Consider the following 25,240-nt stretch of genomic DNA (forward strand, 5'->3'; position numbering starts at 1 on the left):
CAGACTGTAAGAATGCAAGCGAGGTGTTTTATAATGTTGCAATCGTTGTTCTGCTGGGTCCCACTGCTGTTTGTTTTATTAATCAAGCACTTGGATGAAGCGACACATTTCTACATCTCTTTGCAGCTTAGAACTGAAATGTCCCAGTACAATATATCTTTCAAAACTGTCTGTAATGGCGTTTTATTAAAATCATATGAGCCACTTAAATAGTGCCATTAAATGGAAGTTACGCGTCCGCAGTTATATTTAAATCTGAATGTGTGTTTCTTTCATTTTCTTTTCAAACCCAGTCAAAGTTGACTATCAATTCTAGCTTTTCATTTATTCTTTTCTGTATTGCAGGTTTTTGTCTGTTTATGGAAAGGCTGCAAAGTATATAACACACCGTCTACCAGTCAAAGTTGGCTGCAGAGGCACATGTTGACGCACAGTGGAGACAAACCATTTAAGGTATGTGGAGGAAATCCTTTGCACAGGATGGTGCTGATTTAATCAGAACCCTGTATTGAAATATCTAACCTTAATTGTGTCATTTTCATATTCCGCTAGCCTGTGTCTTAATTCACAGAAAGGGTAGTGAAGTGGAATAATGTACAGAAACTTACTGTAAACTTTACTCAGCTTATTTCCACTTAGCAGGTTATTGTTTTTTTTACATTTTTTTATTTGGAGACCACCTGAGAGCTCTTGGAGGGAGGTTTTTGCAGTGATCATCCTGTCTTAAACTCAGGAGTCTGGCAATGTTCACGCCACAGTTAACCTGTGTAGTAGGGAGAATTATGCTTAAGTGTTTGTTTAACCATTGTCAAAATTCACATTTTATACACTAGGATGTGTGCGTTGTGAAAAAAATTCACATGTTGTGCACATAGTCATATGTTGTAGTAATGCATCTTAAACAGTGGCAAGGTTTTATGATTGGTTACAGGCATTCCTAAGAGCTTAATTTAAACATTTAGGAAATTAATTGAAAATCTTGGTTGTAAAACTAGTCTTTTGTAATGGTTCTGTGCTTTTTAAAACACATTTACACAGCCTCCCCACTCATTTGTCGCTCCTCCCTCTCTCTCGATAGATAGATAGATATATATACAGAGGCTGAGTTAATGCAAAATTTTGCATCCTAGTCGCAAAATCAATCCATTGGACGGAAAAATATTTAGTCTTGTGTTCACTGGACGCACAGAATGGAAAGGGACGTAGACATGCATGTTCATGGTAATCTATTACACTGCGTCAATGACTGTAAAATACTTGCTTGTTAAAAAAAAAAAAATGTTCTGCAATATAACAGCATTGATTAAGGTACACTCCAGTCCTGTAGGTGGCAGCAGTAAGCCTCATATTTCGCTTTGCCAGGAATATTAAGGATATTTACTTTTAGGCCCTGTCCCCGTTACAATAACCGATCTTGAGAACCGTACTCAAACGTTTTAATGAATCCAGCTCAAACTTTAGCATCCACACTGAAGTGCCGTTTCATGCATAGTCGGGCGCAATGTATACACACACTAATGCTATTATAATAGTTTGGTTACAGTTGCTAGCAGCGCAATGAACATTGGAAATTAATATGATAGTATCCCACCATGCACTGTATTTTATTTTAAAATAGTGTTATTCCCCATATTAAGAGGTCCTTATTACTAAGAAATATAACTTTTGGAAAAAGTAAATGTAAATACACACATAGGGCTTGAAGTTTTTGGGTTTCATTTTTAATCAGATGACACATTTAGCTGATTATGTTGCATAATTAAACAGTTAAACTTAGAAAAAGCTGTTAATTGCCAAACAGTCTTTGCTTTTACCTTCATATCTTGCCTGAGTCTAATTCTGGTCCCTTTCATTTTATTTCAAACAGAGCTGACAAATTACGGGAATCCCCTGTCCTACTTTTAACTTGCATTTCATTTTTGCAGTCACCTAATTTAACCTTGTGCTTTTGTTATTTTCCACACTAGTTTAACAGGGATGCCCTTGCAGATTTTTTAAGCATAAAAATGAATACTTCGTTCAGAGCGTGCACTGACAGCAGGTCAGTTGTCAGTCAGAAGTGTTTTTGCTAAGCAGTCAGCATCTTCAGGGGATTCTCATGAAGAAGATCTGCATCTAAGCCTTTTATTCTGTCTATGATTACTACAGTGACCGAAGCAGTTGCAAGCAGTAGTGATGCACAAAAATGCAAACGAAAAATACGTTCTTATAATTTTGAAGGAGAGATGAAGTATCCATGGCTTGTTTATCAAGATGGCAAGATGTACTATGTGTGAAAGAGCCGCTGGGCAATAAAAAAAACATACTCGTCTTCGCTTAAAGCACAGCGATGCTGTTGTTAGAATGCAGAACGTCTCGTCATGCGTGTAGTGTAGTTAGTATATATAACAAAGGAAAAAGTGTGTCTGTTTATATGTATATCTATACACAGAGAGATTTTTTTTTTAAACTACTACATGCCATAGAGTTTAAACGTTCATAAAAATGTACCAAAATCCACATCCCTGGAGTTTCTTAGCCTTGAATGTATATTTGATGGATTGGATGCAAAGTTGTGGGCATGTGTTTTCAGGAATGCATGAACAGGAAAGGTAGCGTGACCTTGTGAGTGTGCGTGCCCGCCTGCCCACTCATGACCTGCCAGTCTCAATAATATTGTGATTTCTCTCTTCAGTGCGTGGATGTAATGCCAGTCTCAGTAATATTGTGTTGTTTTCCCTGTTCAGTGCGTGGTTGGCGGATGTAATGCCAGTTTTGCGTCTCAGGGCGGACTGGCCCGGCATGTTCCCACGCACTTCAGCCAGCAGAACTCCTCTAAAGTCTCCAGCCAGTCAAAGGTCAAGGAAGAGTCTCCGTCCAAAGCGTGCCTGAACAAGCGCAAGAGGCTCAAGAACAAGCGGCGGAGATCATTGCGTATGTATTACGAGTGGCTGCACTGCCTTCTGTAACCCCACCGAGAACACTGGCTTCCTTTCTGTCTTACTGGGGTAGTAGCTAACAAAGTGGTGCCATAAGTATTATACAGTACACACAGCACGTCTGTTTGCTGCATAGCTCTCTTGTGCATTTTCCAAAGAGGTGCATGTTGTAGCAATCGTATCATGTGCTACAGCTCTAGCTTATAGAAGTGCCTGGTTTCTGTGCCTTATTCTTAGCACTGTATTCTAGGTCAAAGCAAGTTAATGGCTGAAAGCAGGTCAGTCTAGAGAAATCGGTTCCGTTTAATGACAGGAGTGGAGATGTCGAATGGGGGTGGGGACAGTTTCACTCTTCAACTGAAGTGAGCAAGGAAATGCAGCACTGAACCTTGCAAACAGATTTCCATGTATTTTCATGTTATAAAACTAATAGTTTGCTGTAACATGTTTCTTTCAATTCGAGGTCATTGTAGTGAATGGAACTGTACAGCCAAAAAGGGCTTGTGAAATAATTGTTACTAAAGCTCCATCTTCTTTTAATTACTACATTTCTATATTGTGCTAATAAGGTGAGAAAACAGACTTCTAAACATTGGTTAGACCTCTCTCAGTGTCTGCAATGGTGATGGTGTTTTGTGCACACAGGTATCAGAAGGGATTTCCATTGATGCCTACAGCAAATACGGCTCCCCTAGTGGACTCGGCATGAGAACTGGAGACCTGTATTCAAACCATTTGCAAAATAGAGATGTACGATAATGATCAGTGCATGCCACAAAACAAGTCGAAGGCTTTCCAGTCAAAAAGAACATTTTTGAAATATTAGAGGCATTATGTCTCCTGAAAAGGGAACTGTATTTGGGGATTCAAACCCAGCCCAGTGTGGTTAAAAGTAATTTTGAATTTTAACAGAGTAAAAGCCAGTTACTGTTACAGCAGTGTGCAGGGGTCACGCCACCCACCTGAACCTGGTATGTTTTATATATAGATAGAAATCTAAGGTACTGGTAGTGATGCAGTTTTTTCATTCAGCTGTATTCCTCTTTTCAGGTTGGCTCAGTTCAGAAATACATTAATATTTTTTTAAATATGAATATCTTCTACATGAAGATTATCATGTCATCAGGGCAACATTTCTATAGCAACCCTCCACTAACTGTGATTCACAAATCAACAAAGAAGGGTGGCTTGTGCAGCGACTATAGACAACCTAAAGATGTTCTGGAGAAAAAAGGGGATGATACTCCTGAACTTGGATGCATGTAAACCTTGAAAAATTCAAGACTCTCCTGCTGTTCTGTATGAGAAATACGGAGGGGTGTCTCCATGTGTTTTCCACAACAATGCAGATATGTCTGTGAAATACGACAGTAACTACAGGATATAGATTGGAATTAGAGCACCATAGAAATGTAGCCTGACCTGATTAGAAGGCTCAGCAAGCTTTAGAGCCTCATCCCAATGGAATGCCAGTCTGCTTTTCTAGCAGTTTGTGTCTAGACTGGACGTGGGTGCTGCTATCAGTCATCACACAGATTATGCCTGTACAAGAATATATATGAAGTCTCTCTTAAGCTGTTCTACTGCAGAGTGCTTTTCAAAACCTTGAAATGCTTTCATGAAGGATGCTCCTTTTGCTGTGCAAATTGAATACATTCGGTTATCGTACAGTGAGCCTAGTTAACCATGCTTTCTAAGTGACAAGCTCAGATGTGCCTAATAAGGCAGATAATAAAGTATGAAGCGGCTGAAGCTGCTGTTCTGTGGGAGTCATGTTTCCATTGCTAAGCACTTACGGAGAGTAATGGTAAATAACTGCACTTCTGGATGTGTTTTTTGTGTACCCATTTTTTATTACTTTAACAATAGTACTACCCAGTAAGTATCACAAATACTTAGTAAGCGCACCCCCTCGGAAACTGTTGAAAGGAAAGTTTGTGGGCACTACTAAAACAATATGCAGGCCTCGAACATTAAAGACAGTTTGACTTCCTATACAGTTATTTGTATCTCTCAAGACACAGTGGTTCTGCTTGTACACCAAGGCTTTTACAAGACCCAGTGCAGCTTATGAAATTTTCCAGGCATGCCTAGTGAAAAATGTAATTGTGTAGAATGCAGTTTGTATTTGTGTAGCCCTCCAAAGTAAACATGAAAGGGCTCTGATGGTGAAGTATGGGGTAGTGAGAGTTCATCGGGGGAGTCCACTGTAGAGAAGCTTGTCTACTCCCAGATCCTTTCCCCCTCATGGTGCCTGGAAGCTGTCCATTACTGTACACTTAAATAAAAAGTGGAGCCCATTCATGAACCTGGGGGAAAGGAAGGGCTCTGTCATGTAATGTACGTGATTCTCAATCTCGATAATAACTCACGCGGAATGTGTAAGTTCATCGGTAAACAAAAAAAAAAAAAATGCTGACAGAAGATGTAGTGTGAATCACCCTTTTGATACTAGAACAGTTCTCAATTACTGCTTCTGCACTGAGCCATCAGATGTGTTGACACTAACGCTGTCAGCGCATTCGTTGGCATTTTGACATGGATAGCATCTGTCACTATTAATACACATTTGTGAGCAAAATAAATACCAAGACTACGAGTAAGTTGTCAGCATGAATAAACAGGCTTACACAATGTCAACATCTGCTGCTACTGTGGACCTAGGATTGATGTAGAAAGGGGGGTATTTCTCTAACCGGGAAAAGAGAATTCTGTTTGTCTTTTTAAAGGCACTGTTATATGTGCCTCGGATCCTGTCATTTTGAATCTAATCATTGGAAATTAAGATGAAATAGGAAATGCATTAAAAAAAATTAATAAAAAAGGTTTAAATAATTACAAAATAATTTCAGGATGTTTTGGTCAAAAGACTGTGTAGAAAGAAAAGTAAATGCAGTGCAGTAAACTTGCCAAAGAAATGGTATACTGCACTGTTTACTTTTCTTTCTAAACAGCTCAAGGGCTTTTGTCTGAAATGTCCTGAAATTAAAATAATTTTTTAATCACTGAATCCTTTTGTGTAAAAGTCCATTGTCTGGACACTGCAATTATATATCCTTTTCAAACCTATAGATGTTCTGCAAAGAGGTTATGTTGTGCTGGGAGGACTATACAGCTATATACTGTGTACTGCCAAACTGAGGTACATTTTTATAAATACTACTATTTAAATTAGGGTGGTAAAACAAATTGACCTTTTATTACACCGTGCACCAATTTTTATTTTTATTTTTTTGTTCCTGGGTAGTAAGTGTTATTTCCTAATTGCTTATGCCTCAAAAGTATAGAAAATGGCTATTATTCCCCACAAACTTTGCTTTTGTGACCAGGACAGTGATCTTTCAAAATATCACTATTTCCAATGGCAAAACAGGCAAATGTGTGTCTTTTTGTTCACATAAAGTCAGAAAAAATGTGAATCCAAATTAACATGGATTTATACTAAAATAATACAAAAATGACTACAAAAGATTTAGAAGTGAGTAGTTTTTCAAGATTTACGATTATACTGTAGTTACAGTATAATCGTAAACCTCGAAAAACTACTCACTTCTAAATCTTTTGTAGTCATTTTTGTATTACCAATGGTTTATATGCACTTGACATGCTGCTGACATGGACTATTGCAAGATATGTGTTTAAGTGCACAGTATGGCAATTACTACTTGGATTGTATATACTTGTAGTGCAGATGGGAGAGTAAGAAAAGTCAACGCAATTATATACTCCTGTAATCTCAATGATGCTAACTGTTAGTTACAGGGTATTCCATGGCTGGTTCACTGCAGACATTTTAAGCGTAGATACTGGCTTAAATGTGTGTAGTCTACACAGCAACACTACTCCTATAATTATACATATAATTGGCCAGAGTGCTGTTGTTATGTTTGTGTTGCAGATTGTATGAATGCTTTTTGTGACTGTGGGTCTGCAAGGTTTTCTTTTTCATGTGTATCCAGATGTCATATTACAGGGAAGGGGAGGGGGGTTGTTTTTGGCACAGATATGGAAAAGACATGCATTGTAACCAAAGCACTTTATTATTAGTATTGCAGATGACTGGAGGAGAGGCCATACACCAGCAAGTGACCAAAGGTGAAGTGATACACCTAACTTACATGCAATATGTACATGAGACTGATCAAAACCCTGCTTGATGACTGTTCTAGTATGTAATGCCATTAAAATTGTACAGATAAGTCATGCTTCGCATGCTTGTTTAACAACTAGAAAAGGACTGGTGGTGGTGTATGAATGCATTGATATATTTAAACAAGTAACACTTACTGTATTTGCAGGTCATTTTTCCCTGTGGGTACAGATACACAGCAGTGCCAGTACTAACAGTAATGGTACTTGGGCTAGTCCTACAATAACACATTGTGTTGTATTGCTTTTCAATGTTTTTGTTTTCTCAGTATGTTTGAAAGCTGTTGTGTAAATTACAGGATCATCTCCAGAAATCAGGCGGGGTACAACCATACAGCAGTCCTTTGGTGTTTGATAAATATTCTCTTGTCATTTAGTTTAACACTGTAGGTGTGAAAAACATGGGTTGCTGCTAACGCAGTAGGAGGGGAATGGGCATCTTTCCAATAGTTTAAATGAGGTAAATTGAGCTGAATCCTAACAGACTGGATGTGAATCAGAGAAGTTTCGTTTTTTATTGCAGTCGTTTGTCGGAGTTTGTGTGTAACTCTTAACGCTCCTGAGCAGTTTGGACATGTACTGCGCAGTACAGGACCAGTAATCCAGGGAAGCTGATCCCATCTTGAAGGGGCAATAAATAAAGAAAAAAGCTGCATCCTCTGTACAGTTAGTTTTTCACCCTTCTTGAGGCTTTTATTCACTTAAAAGCAGAGACACTCTGTGCATAGAGTACTCCATAATGCCTTTCTGTCAGTAGTGTAAAGACATAAATATATATTGGTAGATCCTCCAGTCGGCACATGCACTTTTGGCTAACATTAACCCATTCGATTAGACAACCTTACTTGAACTCTGTCATTGTAAAGTAGTGAGGGGGTCAGTGACTACATATACATTGTTTAAACCAGAACAGCAACATCCAAGCAGTGGCTTTGATTAGTTACAGTTTAGGCCACAGATGCAAAGAAATGACTGATTCTGCAATGTATGGACACAGAGTTTCTGCTTGAAAGGGGTAACAGCAGTGATGACCAGAGTGTTGCTTTCCTTGCCCACTATCTGTCTATTTTAAATTACATTTAGACTTGTATGTGAGAGATGTATTGATGGTTTGAATCTAATGGGTAGGGTTTGTAGGTACCAAGTTGTGCAATGCACATTATTTTTTAAACTACATTGCTAGAACAGTGCTCCCCATCGGTGCTGTTCCCAGTACTGTAATAACCAAGAAACTTAAGAAGGCACTTTTTAATGAGTTTCGTGACTAATCTAGTGAAGCCATTATGGTTAAATGTAGCGCCCTTGTCTTACAGAAGCTTCACTTGTGATCTGCCTTGTTCTATCTCTCAAGCTTACAATCTACAAAACAACTTTTATTCTGCTTCTGGTTCTTGTCACAAAATTAACCTTTTTTCCCTCTGCATTAACTCATTCATGCTGCAACAGCTAAAGCCTACAGTTTGTTTTTGCACTGTTTCAATGCAGTCTGCGTAATCATAGTTTTAACATACTACTTTTTTTTTTCTATATGTATAGCAAGGCCACATGACTTCTTTGACGCACAAACGATGGATGCCATACGGCATAGAGCTATCTGCTTGAACCTCGCGACGCACATAGAAAGCCTGGGGAATGGACACAGTGTTGTATTTCATAGCACAGTAAGTAACCCGCTTCATTTTAGGCTTTGGTGATTTTATTTTATCTGTAGACTTTTTGAGTAAAACAGGACTAGGTTTTTCCATGTGACAATTTTTGTGTACATTGGTTATTTTCATATTTAACTATTCAAAACTGCAGACCACTCTACTAGTATAGGAACTATGTGTTGTTTTTCATTGTGTTTTTTTTTAAACATTGATGCTACAAAGCTTCAATAGGACCCTAATTGTAAAATAAAAGGTATTCCTGTAGATAAGGCTATAATTCTGGATACTGCTTGTGTTATTAAAAGCAATTCCCTCTTTGACCACCAGGTGGCAGAAGCAGTCTGTAATTGATCCCATTGGACTGCAGTGCTGTTGTGTTCTGAGTGTTGGTTGTTTGCAGCCCATGGACTTTTCCTTTTAAGATTTGATTTTGAATGTGTTCCTTACATTTGCTCCAGATTTTAGGAGAAAGGGGTGTGGGAGTGGTCGTGCCTGCCAGAAACCATGACCTGATGCAATCATTTCAAAAACACTTTCATTTTCTTCCAATTTAAGAACTGTTTTGAGGGTTGTGGCATCTGTCCCATTGTGAACACAGTGACTGACTTGAGATTTTCCCCTGCTTTTATCATAGCCTCCTATGGACCTTTCTGATTGCATTTTCATATAGTCCAATAAACAGTTCATTTTTTAAACACATTCTTAACCCTTTAAATGAATTATTTTGCATGTGTGTGTGTTTTTTTTTTTTTTAAATTCAGTTTTCCTTAAAAGCCCCTTTTATTTTACAGACAGAGGCACGCTTTAAAAATAAATATACAGTACATGCATGACCAAAAGATGACAAATGGAATAAATACCAAACTGCTCTTTGCAATCTTGTCAGCAATAAAAGATTAAAGCACTGACGCGAAACAAGGTCTGGTATCGCTTCCCTGCCCAGTTTGACTCTTTGATCTCCGCCATGATGAAATGATCATGGTTTCACGCTGAGTGGTGTGTGTGCGTGCGTGCGTGTGTGGAGTGAGCAGGTTTAGATATCATGCCTGAAGACCGTGCAGAGAAGCCAAAACTCAATCAGTACAATTAAAATAAACTTAATAGGACTTGCTGAAAGAGTTATCTTTGGCCATTGGGGAGAGAAGACGACTCGTGACAGTGCCGAATGGCTCAACCGCACTGTGAATACAACTAAATATGAAACCAGTAGAGCACATGCAGCCCCCAGCTGCTTCTGAAAATACTGGAGCACATTGTACAAATGCAGTGGGGCAGCTAAACTCCCTCTAACAATGGCCACACAATTGTCTCTCTTAAATCTAAAGTATTATTTTGTTGGGTGTGATTTGAATTCCAGTTTTGTTGTTTTTTTCTGTCTCCAGCACAGCTGAATAGATTTCTAACAGTGTAGGTAAACATAACTTATTAGCTGTATTCTATTAGCAGACTTGGATTTTGTTAATGCATTTCTTCTACTTTCCCAAACACAGTATTATGAAGTTGATCCCTCCTAAAACAACAGCAGCTCTATCTGATATCTGACCCTTGTTTCTGCATTATACCTTTTAAAAAAAATAAAATAAAAACAACAAATAAGCCAGACCTGCCTTTATTTATTCTAACTGTAAGAATAGTGGATAATCATTCACGCATTTTATTTTAAAAGCAGCAGTTGAGCTGCATCACTTCTTCATGTCATGTCTCTGACTACCCACAAGAGGGTGGCACTGGTTTTCTTTAACTTTCCCTGTATTTGCATGAATTTACAAACGCAAAACATTGATATAGTCCTGCCACCACTGTTATGTATTACAAGTACAATGGTGTTGCAGTAGTGTTAACATTGTATATTTGCTATACTAATGTGGCAGTACACTCAATCTGTTGTACAGGTAACTTACAGTGAAGGGCCCTTTTACAGCAGGTATGTTAGTAAAGGTACTGAGTGGTACATTCTCCCTGAAAGTGTACTGAAAGCATTTTCCTTTCAGCACAGAGACCAAAATCGGCATGGTGATCTTTGTAAAGTGCATGTTGGGGAAGACAAAAATAAATACAGTACCCTGGAGAATGTGCTGTTTGAGTTTGATACTTTTTTTTTTTATATAAAACATTTTTTGGTGGTGTTACACATGTAAATGTATGATTTGCAAGATGTTTTACCAGTAAACAAGCCACTGTTTTCAAAACAGTAGCTTCCTCTCAACTGTTCCACCACAATGTAGTATTAAGCACATGTAACTTGTCAAATTATTCCCAGCTGCCAAACTGTATAGTAAAGGCACACTATCAAGCAGTCAATGCTTTCAGATAGAAATATTGCATTTTTCAAAACTGGCCAGGTTGCTCTGAAGATGGCCATTGATGAACTTATAAATTCATGGCAGTAGTGATCTTTTAAGTGTGGTGCTTTAGAAATGCAAAACTACTTTAAGATAAACCAGAGTAACAAGCTAACACACAGCATGCTACAACACAACTGCAGTAATCCAAGGCTTTTAGGGATAGTTACTTTCAGGAAAGGTTTTGCACTCCATCTATTGGGATTTGTTTATTGTTTATGCTCATTTCAACCTTGCACTTATAAAATGTATAAACTGTAAGTATGTTTATCTTGTAGTATTCATGAATAACGTAAGCAAATGCATTACTTGTGATTTTATAAACATTGCTTGCTGTGTAACTGTCCTCATATTCTGTACCTTTTTTTTTTTCTTTCTTCTTTGAAAGCAGAACTTGCGTATGGTAATTATTTCTGTTTTAACAGCCCTCTTGTATAGAATAACTCCCATGCTGCTTTAATTAAAAGACCAATAAAGCAGCTGCCAGCTTTTGGGGCCTCGGATGTGCCCCAGTGACGTACATTCAGGGCCAAAGCACTGTTAGTGCTGTTGTCTTTGGAACTGTGTTAAACAGGCTCCCTTTACTCCCTGCTGCTCAACATTGCATTTTTCAGCCAGTAGCATATTAAAAGTGGTTGGAGGACAAACATTAAGTCAACAAAAAAGTTTAAACTCCCCAAACTACAGCTCTTGAGAGGGGGAGTGGGATGCACTATTCCTTAATGCAATCTAACACTTTAGCTTTACAAGCCATCAGAAATGTTTTTCTTCCTGTGGTGGATCATGTTGTATGTTGGGAAAAGCAAGACTAATGTGTCAGTAGATGTTTTGATTAGGTAAAGAAGCTAGGTTTGTAGCGTTTGCAATTTGCACAAAAAGCCAAGCAAAAGAAAAGTGAGAGCAAGAGGATGCAAAGAATCCACGAAAAAGCATTCAGTACAGTACAGTACTGCATGGAAGAGAGTAGGTCTGGACGCTCCACTTCTGCACAGCCCCAAGAAAGTTATGTACAGAATCATTGTTTGGTTAATTCTACCTTGTAAATAGTTATGGATATTGTAGTTGCTGTATCAGAGTAGGCACTTTTACAATCATGGTTGTATTTTAACAGAAGTTGCTTTGTCTGTCAACAGATTTTTGTTTAATTTACCAAACTGTCAGCCTTCTCCAGAATGTTAGTGTGTTCTAAAATTTACTTTTTTTTTTTTAATTCATTTCAAAACATACAAAAAATATAGTTGTTTCCAATGTCTCCTAAAATAAGTCCCACAATTAAGATGGGCACTGCAAACAAACGATCTGTGAGAGGATTGATAATGGCCCATATACCAAGGGGTGACACCCTGAGCCAGCTGTGGCTTCTCTAATTGTGGGACCATCTGGTTTTGTGTTTATCCTAATGGAAAACCAATACCCTTTTTATAGCATACTTGAGTGCCAGTCTTGGAAGCAGTGAATGTCTCTGTTGGGTGTTCAGTCTTGGAAGCAGTGAACGTCTCTGTTGGGTGTTCAGTCTTGGAAGCAGTGAACGTCTCTGTTGGGTGTTTGTGTTGATGCTTGGATCCGGCTGAGGGAGATGCATCCTCTTTCTGTGTTTCAGCGGCTGGTTGTGAATGTGCTCATGAGTCGCTCTTCAGCTGAAGCAAAGCATCATTCCAAGTTACTGGAACAGTTATGGTCTCTGCAGAGGGGACTTTTATTTCTCTTCCACCAATTTTCATGAATGCAGAGCCAATTCTCCAGCGAGTCAAAGTATTTATATAATCCATCTGCAAACAAATGTGCTCAACAGTGTCTGTGTCTTTTTGTTTTATATTTCTCTCTCTATATATAGAGAGAGAGAGAGAGAGAGAGAGAGAGAGAGAGAGAACCGTGATGATGGGGATTCTAGTATAGATAAAGGGGGATTGAGAGAACAGTGGTGATGGGGATTCTAGTATAGATAAAGGGGGATTGAGAGAACAGTGGTGATGGGGATTCTAGTATAGATAAAGGGGGATTGAGAGAACAGTGGTGATGGGGATTCTAGTATAGATAAAGGGGGATTGAGAGAACAGTGGTGATGGGGATTCTAGTATAGATAAAGGGGGATTGAGAGAACAGTGGTGATGGGGATTCTAGTATAGATAAAGGGGGATTGAGAGAACAGTGGTGATGGGGATTCTAGTATAGATAAAGGGGGATTGAGAGAACAGTGGTGATGGGGATTCTAGTATAGATAAAGGGGGATTGAAGTATAGGATCACTAGAACCAAGAACTGCTGCAAATGAATGCAAACACCCTACAGTAGGGACTGTAAAAATAATACAAATAAACTTATGTTTGTCGCTACTAGCTCTTTAACAATTCAGAATACTGTCTGCTTAGTGATATAAAAAGCAACTTCGTAGAAGTGTTGAGAGTAGTGCTTGCTGAAAATTGCATTGGAATTAAATTCCTTGGAGTTTGGTTACAGCAATCCTTTTGATTTTTATAGAGCGGCTTTCAAAAGTTGATCCTCTTCTCCCCCATGGGAGTCGAATACATTACTATACTTAGTAACGTAGCTAAAGATTTATAAACTTTTGTTCATTGGTGACATTGAGGCTTGGAAGCCAGTTATACCCCTGTTTTATTGTGCTGTTTCAAATAATCCCAGCTCTCTTCAGTCGTACATATACATGCAGGGTTTAGCTTATCGTTTATTGTAAATTGTAAAAGACACAGTTATAGGCTGGGTTCAAAACAAGTGATTTAAAGCAAGACTAGGGGTGGTGATTACTAAATACCCTGGTATCTCTGAAGAGATCATCTTCTGCTCTTTAAAACCATGCTAAATATTTTAATGAGCAAGACATCTCACAAGTAGAATGGTCCCCAAAATGTTCTTCTTTATCTAGGAAAACAGTACAACTGCAGATGGGGAGTTTGTTGCCAGCTAACCTGTCAGACTACTTTACTCACTAGATATCTTGGTATGCCCTAACATGTCAGATATATATACTCACTAGATATCTTGGTGATCATACTTGTGATAGAAAAAAAAAAATATATATATATTTTTTTTTTTTTTGAACAGGCTTGGCCGTAGTTCGGGCTCGTGCCCCTTTAAAAATGTGACCCAGACAAGAAAACGTTGTTTTTAGCACTTATGCGCACTTCAATTCAAAACACAAACAAACACCTAACTCCCTCGGAGCACTCACTAAACATATGCGGTCCCTGACTGACGTGCAGGACAGCTAAGCTGTTTACCTGACATAAAACACAAAGCAATACACTTGTTGTTAAAACCAAACGCAGGTTTCAAACAGACCTTAACGACTTTCGGCCAGGCTCTTCAGTCCACAGCAGCAGCAGCAGCCTCGAGCAGGCTGACTGCTTCCCTTTTATATCCTGCACCTGGCTCTAATTTTTAATAATTGCCAGGTGCAGGTGATAATTAAACAATGAACAATTAAATTAAACAATTAGCTTGGCAGGGAGGCTTTTTAACCCCATCCCTGCCATAAAACAAACATCCTTATGATTTGCAGGCCCCCTGTCCTGCTACATCTGTTTCTCTCTCTCTCTCTCTCTCTCTCTCTCTCTCTCTCTCTCTCTCTCTCTCTCTCTCTCTCTCTCTCTCTCTCTCTCTCTCTCTCTATATATATATATATATATATATATATATATATATATATATATATATATATGAGATGTATTTGGCACATCATATATGACAGCAATACTAAAACTAAGGCTATATTTTGAATTGTAAAATAAGCTTAATTTGAATACATTGAAAAAGTCAAGATTTTGTCATTTTGTGAGTGTTTTAATACATTAGTTATTCATTATTATATTTAATTGTTCCAATCATCTCATTGAGATTATTTGGAGCATCTAATCCTTTTCACAGGTGACCCAGCATCACGTTAATGTTTGGGGTGCTGGCATTCAGCCTGGGTAGATACGAAGGCTTGCACTCCCATTAATGAAGGTACACTGTGTCTCTGTAGCAGGGCAGACTCCTTGCATTTCTGTAATGGTATCTGTTTAAACCATTGTGGGGGAAATTAATAAAATTCAGCTGTGTCATTCAGTCTGTGGAGTCCAAGGAGGATTCCTTTGTTTCATTCTGAGCCTTTGGTTTGATCCTCCTCTTTCATTTGGTATTGGTTGACGGCTGATTGTTTTCTATTAAAGTTAAAAATGAAATTGGTGTGTATTAAACATATTTATAAAACTGAATGTTGCATGCTGATTGGTCCTTCAGTGTTCCAAGCCATTACAATATCCATTACAATGTCACGATTAGGAACAAAGGCAAATCACTGCACTGTGCTAACCACGTATCACTGCGCCACCAAAATCACAGAAAGCACCAGTCAAAATACCTGCTGTCATGGAAGATACTGAAGACATCAAGGTGTCTTGTCATGCCCTCCAGTTTATATTAATTTGCACTATGAACCAGTTTGCTATTTTAAAGAAGACCCTGTTCTGGTATTTTATTTGTAGTACATACCAGTCATTTTCTGTAACTTCGGTCAGATCCAGTTGTCAGATATTCAGTTTTATTTTACTCATTTTAGTTGTCATTGGCGGTTATTTTGTGAAACTGACTAATTTGTGACTGGATATTTTTATATTTTAACAGTATTTACCGCTCACTGACTCTCCTTCATAGGTACAAAAATGTAACAGACGTGCTAGGAAAAAAAAAAAACAAACTCTTAATACCAAAGAGCAAACACATTGGGCTTAAGTGATTGGCTTTCTGAAAAAAAATATATACAATTTGACTTTAATTACTTGGTAATCTTCATCTTTCTCCCTACCAATATCTGGAATGTTTTATTCGTCATCTTGTGTGTATTGATTGGTACTGTTTTAGTTGGAGGTGCCAAATTGACATTAGGTCTGTGGTGTTCGGAAACCGTTAAAGATACTGAGGTCAAGTATTTGGAACGCCAGGTAATGGTCTCAAATGTGTGTTTTTTTCTTCCGGATGGCATGTTTTCTTTAAATTAGTCATTTTAAAAGTGTATTAATTGTGTTAACCAGTGATGGGGAGATCATTTTACACCAGCTTTACCAGGTAATGTAATGGTCATCTGCTCTAAGACCTGGTTTAATTGGTTCAATTAAGCAAAAGAACATGATTGGATCAAAGATCTGGCACAGAATTGTTAAGTTTATAGCTCTGTCATAATTGTGATTTCATTCAAGCTCAGGTCTGGTGTGGAGGTTGCCTTTCCCTCTTGTAAACATTGCATCACATCTCTTTTTTTTTTTTTTAGGTAATAGCAAGAAGGAAGGAAGACTCTGGGAAGGTGAAAATCCTGCTCCACTGGACACCCGAGGACATGTAAGTATTGCTGACATCTTCCCGTTGGGTCAGAGGGCAGGGAATTGACCTTATCTTGTTCAAAATGTCACTGGTGTTTACCGCTCATCATGCGCAAGACTCGTCTGACTTGCGGGCATTCTTGAGTGAGCTCTGTGAGGTTGGAAATCATGCACAGATCGTTGGAACTGGAATCCTCTCGTAGACATCTGTGTGTTCTCTGCACCAATTGACATGAGGTGGCTGAACTAAAGCTTCTACCGATATTTCATTCACTTTTTACTTGAACCTTGGTATGTACCTGCTGTTCTCGTGTATCTAACCCTCTTGTGACACCCTGTGCATTGGAATTCGAGAGCTCTCTGTTTTGAACCACTGTATGAAATGTGCACAGCAGTGGAGGGGCACACACTCACACACATATGTGAGACAAGTGCTGTCTGTGTAGGAGATACAGCACTTTGCAGAACAGAATCACAAATGATTGAGACGTCATGCTGCCCACATAATGAAACTGAAGCAACTTGGCATCTTGATATCGGAAAGCAAAACTTGTTGGACAAACCGCAAACCGTTTAATGCAGTTCAGCTATTCCAGCAATGCAAGAATGTTTCTCTACAACAGTTAATGCTGTTACGCAGTTGTGTGCACTTTATTTTCAAGCCTGCGGTTCTGTGCACTGCAGGAGAAGCAGCAGCACAGTACATGTAGGCAACATCTAGACATTAATAGATCAGGATCATAGAATAAGCTTCAAGAAAAGGTGGAGTTAATGCTCAGTTGGAGATCAGCTTCTTCTACAATTGGCCTGTTTCTGTTCGTGGCAAATGGAAAGAACACAAAACAATAATGCTGAAAAACGTGCTTAAACTTAAAATCGAAATGCCATTATTGTTTGTTCTGTTCTACAGTATGTGCAATTGGTGTAAAGCCTTGTATTTTACTTTTTCAACAAAGCTATTGGCAGATGTGAACTCCTCCACACATATCTAAATTATTGATGGTATTGGACATTGATAAGTAGTGAGAACCCGTTTTAAACACTTTTTAAAAGTTCAATTGATAACGCATGATAGGAATTAGATTTCCTCATAGTGCTTTTTTTTAAACGCAATAGAAGTAGATTGTAGTTCAGAAATGGCTTGCTTTGCTTGAATGGTCTAATGGTTTTCTGGAGGCGTGTTTGTTTAAATATACACTGCTAAACAAGTGGAGGTGGCAGTGTTTTCGTAAGTGCCAATTTTTAGGAGAAATAAACTGAAAGGATATTGTTTCTTTTTTCAAAGCTTACACACCATGTGCTAGGCATAGTGTAATTGCTGAGTATTAGAAGATGCTCATCTGGCTGTCTACCTGCCTGCCTACCATTCTGCTTAATGTTCTGTTTGTGACATTTCTGAAATATTCCAACTTGAATACTGTTAATGAACATACATGTTCTTGTAATGTAGGGCTTATTAACCGAACATGCACTCTGGAATTTTCAGCAGAACTAATAAAAGAAACTCAGATGGCCGTTCCAACGAGACATCTTTGTTGATAGCCTTCTTAAGAGTTGTTGCGATACTGAGATCCTGGAACTTGGCTGTGGCTCTATAGTCTTAATGTATTGCTGATTGTAGAAGGCACAGTGTATAGTGTGGGTGTGCTGGGAGACGTTAAACGGTATGGGTTTTAGTTGTGTTGCATAATAAATTGCATAAATCTAAATTGTTTTTATTAACAAACATCTGCTTGAAACAACAACAAATGGAGTCCATTCCTAGTAAAATAACCGTGCGATTCCCTTTCAGGTATTCTTATAATTGAAGGAATTGGAATTTGTATTTTGGAGACCTAAACTAATCAGTTGTTGCCACTGTGAGAAACTAATTTGAACAGAATACTGCAGGTTGCAATTTTGATCATTGATGTGCTGGAATTGATTTTGAAAAGGAATTGGAATTGTCCCCAACCCTGGTATGCTAGATTATTATTGGGAAAAGTCACATAGTCAGAAATACACCATGATCTAAAATGATAGGTTCCCAGTTTGAATAAACAAGTTTGTTTTTGTTTTTATTATAGCCTTGTGTATAATAGCTCTATCTGGCTATTAATATTCAGAATGGTTCTCCACGGAGTCTCCTGTTTAAGGTGGTAATCTGTGCAGTGTCTGAAGCAATGTGTGTCACGTTGGTAGTAATGTGGAAAAAAACAACAAAAAACAGTTTCTTTCTGTTGGGAGATGATTTGTTTCTGGGTCATGAAAACTCAAAGCCAGACCTCTCCCTTGTGGGGGGAATTGTAGAATGTTCTGACTATCAGGAGAAACCACTGAATCTGTGTGAAAGAAAACAATCAGTAAAACAAGACGACTATATTAAACATGTTCATCAGGGCTCCACTGTGTTTACCCCAGTGCTATATACTGTACATACAGCCAGGTACAAGCCTTATTTATTAACCTTCCTGCAGCAGTCCGGTAAGTTACCAGCTGCTAAAAGCATACTTGGTAACACAGGAACATACTGGAGGTGGAAGAAAAGCAACAACCAATACATTGATGGTTGATGCACTGTATTGAATACAAACTTCATGCTGAACGGCCATGAATGGTAACAAAAAAAAAAACACTTAAGATTGGTGAAGCTTAGTAAACAGGACCCATACTTCAGTTCATCAGTTTTTCAGCTCATGTAATTGTTTGTTATTATGTTTAAACGAAGAACACTGCCTGTGGTTGTTTTGACCCTGACGCAGGATAAAAGGCATGTTTCAAAACTGTCTATAATATTTATGGCCCTCCTGGTATGTATGTGTGTGGCTTCATATCTTTTCTAGTTATGAGGATAAACATGAGTGAACGCCTATGCCCAGAGCCCTACGCTCACGTACAATGTGGCTGGTTCAAGCAGTAAGAGAGCACTAGGGACTGTTTTGCCAAGCGCTGATTCCCGATCGCTGGCTTGCAGACATAAGCACCTTGCATGAAACAACCAGTCCTTGATGTTCTGAACTTCAGATGCATAATAAATGACAGCAATTGCTGAACGCATTGATAACCTTGTGAGGAAACCCAAATAATACTGTAGTGTACAATAAACACAATATTATTATATAGCCACCTGCGGTTGCACTGAGTTGACAAAGTCAGCCCTAGCCAATACTTTAAATGCAGCACAGAAACAAGAGCCAGAGGGTAGGTGACACTTCTTGACACAGAGTGGTCAGGTGTGGACTGGGTTATGTAGCCATGTGGTTGAAGCTGAGTCATTGTGATCCTTTAAGATTCAGGAGATTAACACATTTGTTTTTTTATCGAGGGAAGGGCGGTGGTTTGGCGGCGAGACGCATTTTGACTCCTATGTTGTTTTTTTTTCACACTTTGCTCCTCAATGGAAGCTGCCCAGCAGGCTGTTCCCTGCCAGATCCTCCTTTTGATCTGCAGCCAACCACACAGCTGGTGTTGAAGGACCTCTGATAATTTACTCGTTCTCTTCTTCGCTCATGACCTACTCCCAGGTTACTGAGGGCAATCCATATAATAAAATCCGCTGCTGCATTGGCACCCCAGCCTGGCTACCTGAAGCAAGGTTGACTTGGATGGAAATCTTCAATGCAAGAATCCTGTGCTGAAGAAATTGGATCTGGTGGATTAGAAAGGGGGGGGGGGTCTATCCCCACATGGCAGAATTGTTTTCTGTGTGGTCATGATGATCCAGTTTTGCAAAAGGCTTGATGGGAAAAAGTTAGATGCAAATGGATAATTATGTATAAATGCAGACATTTTTTTTTCAATTCCAGACCACAAATGGAGATAGAGGTTTCTGGCATGGGTTAAATTGATTACTTTCATCTTGCAGGTTTACATACATAATGACCTGAACAATGTTTATGCTTGTTCTGACGTAGAAGATCATTTTTATTGATGAGCAGTGAAGACTACATACATTTAATTACTATGACTGTATTGTTACACCATTGAATAACATTGTTAAACTTGCCTCCATAAACAAGCATGTAGTGTCCGCTGTCCTTTTCTTCAATGCAGCTGCAAGTCTTTGTGGCACATCAGAGATTCAAATTGATGACTACAGGTAATTGAGCTGTTTACGCACATGTCCTGTATAATTAGTCTGGAAGAAAATAGAGGGGGGGGGGGGGGGGGGGGGAAAGATGAAAATGCCACACAGTTGAATATCTGTGACCTAAATTGGTATTAATCAGTTCTAAAGAAAGCATGTTCATCTTAAAAGGTTTGATTGAAAATGAAAGCTACTGCACTTCCCATTCTGAACATTGGCATACCTTAAAGAAATACATTTAGTGAAGATTTAAATTATCTGTACAGAATACAGTGGATCAGTAGGTAATTAAATGTTTTTGATTAAGCTGCAAACATTGAAGCAGATTAACCCCCCCCCCCCCATTTGTTTTGTGCAAAAATAACAAATAAGTTTCTAAGTTTTATAGTTTGCTATGTATCGGTGTTGTTTAGCTGGCTGAATGAGTACTGTATATTCTATTTAAAAGAAGAAAAAACAACTTAGTATTAAAAGCTTCAGAGCTGAAAATGTATAAAATTGGCACTGCAACTACATTATAACTACATAAATACAGAGAATGCATGCAAACCAATGGAGGACTGTTAGCAGTTCTCTTTGATCAGTTCAATCATTTCAACTTTGAATTCCTTTGAGTAAGTAGCCTTTGGATTGCCAGTTTGTTCTACTTCATTTAGCACCAGTGATTGACAGTGGAAGTGACGGCCGTTTACAATCCATGCTTTCAGACTGCAAGCTGTGCACATTGCCACGCTCTCAGGGTTAGCAAGCTGGTTTTCTACATGTGTGCAGGTTGCTCACTGGAGCTGCATGTATAGTAGAATGTTAGCTTACCATTTGTAGATCAATCAAGATAGCATCGTTTAAAAAAAAAAAAAAAAAAAAAAAAAAAAAAAAGTGCAAAATTGGGGTCATGAGCATCTACACAGAAAATGAAAGGGTAATTCTGTTAGTATTGTTAGTGTTAGTTGTTAGTATTTCTTCTTTTTGGGATGGGGGGTGGGTCAGTATGATGTAGCCACATTCTCAGCACAGTGGGAATGTTGTAGTCATAAAACATGACAGCTAGAAACATTTGGCTGGTTTAATCCCTTCCTATTTCACGCTGTCAGCGACGCAGCTTATATATATATATATATATATATATATATATATATATATATATAATATATATATATATATATATATATATATATATATATGATTGGGACCCTCCGGGGTCAAATAAAAACGATTTTTTTCTTGACGATATGATTTCCAGGTTACAGCACAATGTTCTGTTCACCAAGCACAAACACTATTATTATTAATATTATTATTATTATTTAAAGTTAAAAGCAGAAGGTGCTCTTAATACAACATGCTGGATACTGTAACTGTTTAAAAGTTTGTCTTTCTTTTAAACAGTTGGTGCTAACTTTGCACTGGAGTGCATTCTGTTTGTCACTTTCAAACTTTCCTTATTCAGCACTTTTGGTTACAGATTGTATCTACATTGTATTGTTAAACATGTGGAAACAATTAGGAGCCGAAACATCAGATATTGTTGGATTGAGGACTTTCTGTTCTAACAACCTTTTATTCTGTATTTCAGATTTTAATGTATAACCTTAAATCGATATGCAGCTGTTCTCTAATGCCAGGGAGTTCACTAGGCACATATGTTTTTTATTTAGGCCGTGTGAAGTAATGGTCTTCATTAACAATAGGAGTATAAAACAAGTACATTTCATTCGCTTAATCTTTGCTTTCTTGGCTGAGTTTGTGAACATGCAACCAGCAAACTTGTTCATTTGCCCCCCCAGGTGTATTTGGACAAAGGAAGGTTGAAATAGGCGTGTTGCAAAATACTCTGGAATCATTTTACATTTTCATTAACTATAAGAAAGATATATTCAACATTTATGTTCAAACTAATAGGCACACATTTGCACAGGTATATGTAATTGAATTGTAAATTGTCTAAAAGCACCGTCTGCCAGGATTAAACCCCACACGACGACACGGTTTCTCCTTCCCATGCAGATCATTTGTGCAGATTGTGTAGGCATTGTTGTCTGGCTGCGAGTTGATGATTCATTGACCAAGCAGCTGCCCCGGTAAAGCATGCCTGTGAAGAATGTGCGTCGATAGTCCTCTTTACATGTGTGGAGACCTGGCAGGTGAAAGGGTGCTTCAACAGTACGTCATTCTTGCAGTCAAGCATGACGAAGTGATGTTTAGTGTAAATAATGACTTTGCGCTATATTCTCGTGATGCTAGCATTAATAGGACTTGTCTTGGGTCGTTAGCCCTTGCACAGAATTGAATGCAGCACTTACAGAATTATACCAAAAGTGATATAAGTTGACCATAAAGTTATTATTTAAAGTGTCATTTGTCGATATTTTAATAAAGTGTGAGTAATGTAAGGCAGCAGATTTCCCTTGTTGGGTGTTTTGTTTCCAGGGGCTGGAGACACATACATAAATTACATTGATTGAGTCAGCCACCCTGGATATATACGCCAGGAGTCACAGTCCTATCCTATAGTATCCTATCCTATAGAGTCACAGTCCACCCTGGATACACGACTGGAGTCACAATCCTATACTGCACAGCACTGTGGATACACGCCTGGAGTCACAATCCTATACTGCACAGCACCCTGGATACATGCCTGGAGTCACAATCTTATACTGCACAGCTCCCTGGATGCACGCCTGGAGTCACAATCCTATACTGCACAGCTCCCTGGATGCACGCCTGGAGTCACAATCCTATACTGCACAGCTCCCTGGATGCACGCCTGGAGTCACAATCCTATACTGCACAGCACCCTGGATGCACGCCTGGAGTCACAATCCTATACTGCACAGCTCCCTGGATGCACGCCTGGAGTCACAATCCTATACTGCACAGCTCCCTGGATGCACGCCTGGAGTCACAATCCTATACTGCACAGCACCCTGGATACACGCCTGGAGTCACAATCCTATACTGCACAGCTCCCTGGATACACGCCTGGAGTCACAATCCTATACTGCACAGCTCCCTGGATACACGCCTGGAGTCACAATCCTATACTGCACAGCACCCTGGATACACGCCTGGAGTCACAATCCTATACTGCACAGCTCCCTGGATACACGCCTGGAGTCACAATCCTATACTGCACAGCTCCCTGGATACACGCCTGGAGTCACAATCCTATACTGCACAGCACCCTGGATACACGCCTGGAGTCACAATCCTATACTGCACAGCTCCCTGGATACACGCCTGGAGTCACAATCCTATACTGCACAGCTCCCTGGATACACGCCTGGAGTCACAATCCTATACTGCACAGCACCCTGGATACACGCCTGGAGTCACAATCCTATACTGCACAGCACCCTGGATACACGCCTGGAGTCACAATCCTATACTGCACAGCTCCCTGGATACACGCCTGGAGTCACAATCCTATACTGCACAGCACCCTGGATACATGTCTGGAGTCACAATCCTATACTGCACAGGATTTGGTTGTTAAGAATTCTACCTGCTAGTTTCTTCAGTGTAGGAATCTAATGAAACCGACTCCTCTAACCTTTCGCTTGCCTTTCCTTTTTCAGCTTGCCAGATGTGTGGGTAAATGAAAACGACCGGCCTCAGCTAAAGACCAAGGTTGTACACTTGTCAAAGCTACCACAAGACACTGCTGTGCTATTAGATCCTAATATTTACAGGTAGGACACATTCCCATACAATTAAATGAAAACATGGTTTTGTTTTAGCGTAGTGACTGAAAATATCTGGGTTTAGCAGACTAATTGGGTGGCCAATAACTTTGTTTTTTTTGTATATATTCTGAAAGGATTTATACCCTAACATGTCAAAACCATTCTTCCAGTATTACTGCTCCTAGATGTCTTTTTTGACTGATTTTACAAGAATAAAACAAATACAATGGTACATAGTGACTTCCTACTGGTATAGCTGCATTAATATTTTACTTGGTAAAGATAAATGGGGTGGATTTCAGGAGCCAGGTATTTTTTCCTAATGTAAACGCTGCTGTAAAATGCTAACGTTTGGAGCCTTCTGAGATTTTTTGATTCCAGGGCCTTGTGATTGTCGTTACTAACTCTTACACAATCATTAAGATTTGGCCATCTGGTATTTTTTAGGCCTCAAAGCAAATCTCTACAAATCTGTATAAGGAACAAAAGGAAAGGGGTGGAAACAGGATGGTGTCTTTAAATAGGTTTTGAGAGTATATGCCCCAAAGTTGAGTTTTAAACTAATGTATTTTGTTTTATTTTTACCGTTGATGAAAACATTTTATTTATTTATTTATTTATTTGAGTATTTTTTTCTTAATTGTTGAGATCCAAATGACTAAGTCAAGAAATAAAGGTTTTGTTTATATTTATCATGGTAACCTTGGCAGTAAAATCTTGATAAATGTTTAGAAGTGTACTGTGTAAGATTCTGAATGTGTGCCACAGTACCATATCTGTGTATTGTTCTATTCTGTTGGGGGTGATGCTTGTCTTGACCAGCCCTTTTCCACTAGATGACTCACTCTCTTACTCAGTCACATTAGTTGGAGTGTAAGCAAAAAATAGGAGTTTTATTGAGACCAATCATTTTTTACTTTTTTTTTCTTACTCTTCCTTAAAAACATTTTAATGCAGTACTGTATGAAGTAGTGCATAACTACACTGTATAATTTGTATTTGTTGTGTATTTATTTAAACAGAACAGATTTTAGTTTGTTACAGCGCATGAGAGAGGGATAGCCTCAGTGAGTCTGTGGATTTTCTCTTCTGCTCACTCCCTCTTCAGTCAGAAAG

General features: G+C 38.8%; 1 protein-coding gene across 5 annotated transcripts in view; it reads left to right on the plus strand.

The window, feature by feature from the left end:
• LOC121320100 (zinc finger protein AEBP2-like) overlaps positions 1 to 25,240 on the plus strand; it is a 63,587-nt gene that overhangs the window by 10,986 nt on the left and 27,361 nt on the right. For 3 of the 5 annotated variants that reach the window (XM_041258314.1, XM_041258317.1, XM_041258316.1), the window contains exons 3-8: positions 346 to 453; positions 2,727 to 2,913; positions 6,966 to 7,013; positions 8,604 to 8,728; positions 16,324 to 16,391; positions 24,017 to 24,130. In XM_041258314.1, coding sequence (XP_041114248.1) covers positions 346 to 453; positions 2,727 to 2,913; positions 6,966 to 7,013; positions 8,604 to 8,728; positions 16,324 to 16,391; positions 24,017 to 24,130 — 650 coding nt within the window. The remainder of the gene's footprint in view (positions 1 to 345; positions 454 to 2,726; positions 2,914 to 6,965; positions 7,014 to 8,603; positions 8,729 to 16,323; positions 16,392 to 24,016; positions 24,131 to 25,240) is intronic. The other 2 variants (XM_041258315.1, XM_041258318.1) reach the window with 1 other exon arrangement.

Source organism: Polyodon spathula, chromosome 8, assembly GCF_017654505.1.
Source record: "Polyodon spathula isolate WHYD16114869_AA chromosome 8, ASM1765450v1, whole genome shotgun sequence".
Lineage (NCBI taxonomy): Eukaryota > Metazoa > Chordata > Actinopteri > Acipenseriformes > Polyodontidae > Polyodon > Polyodon spathula.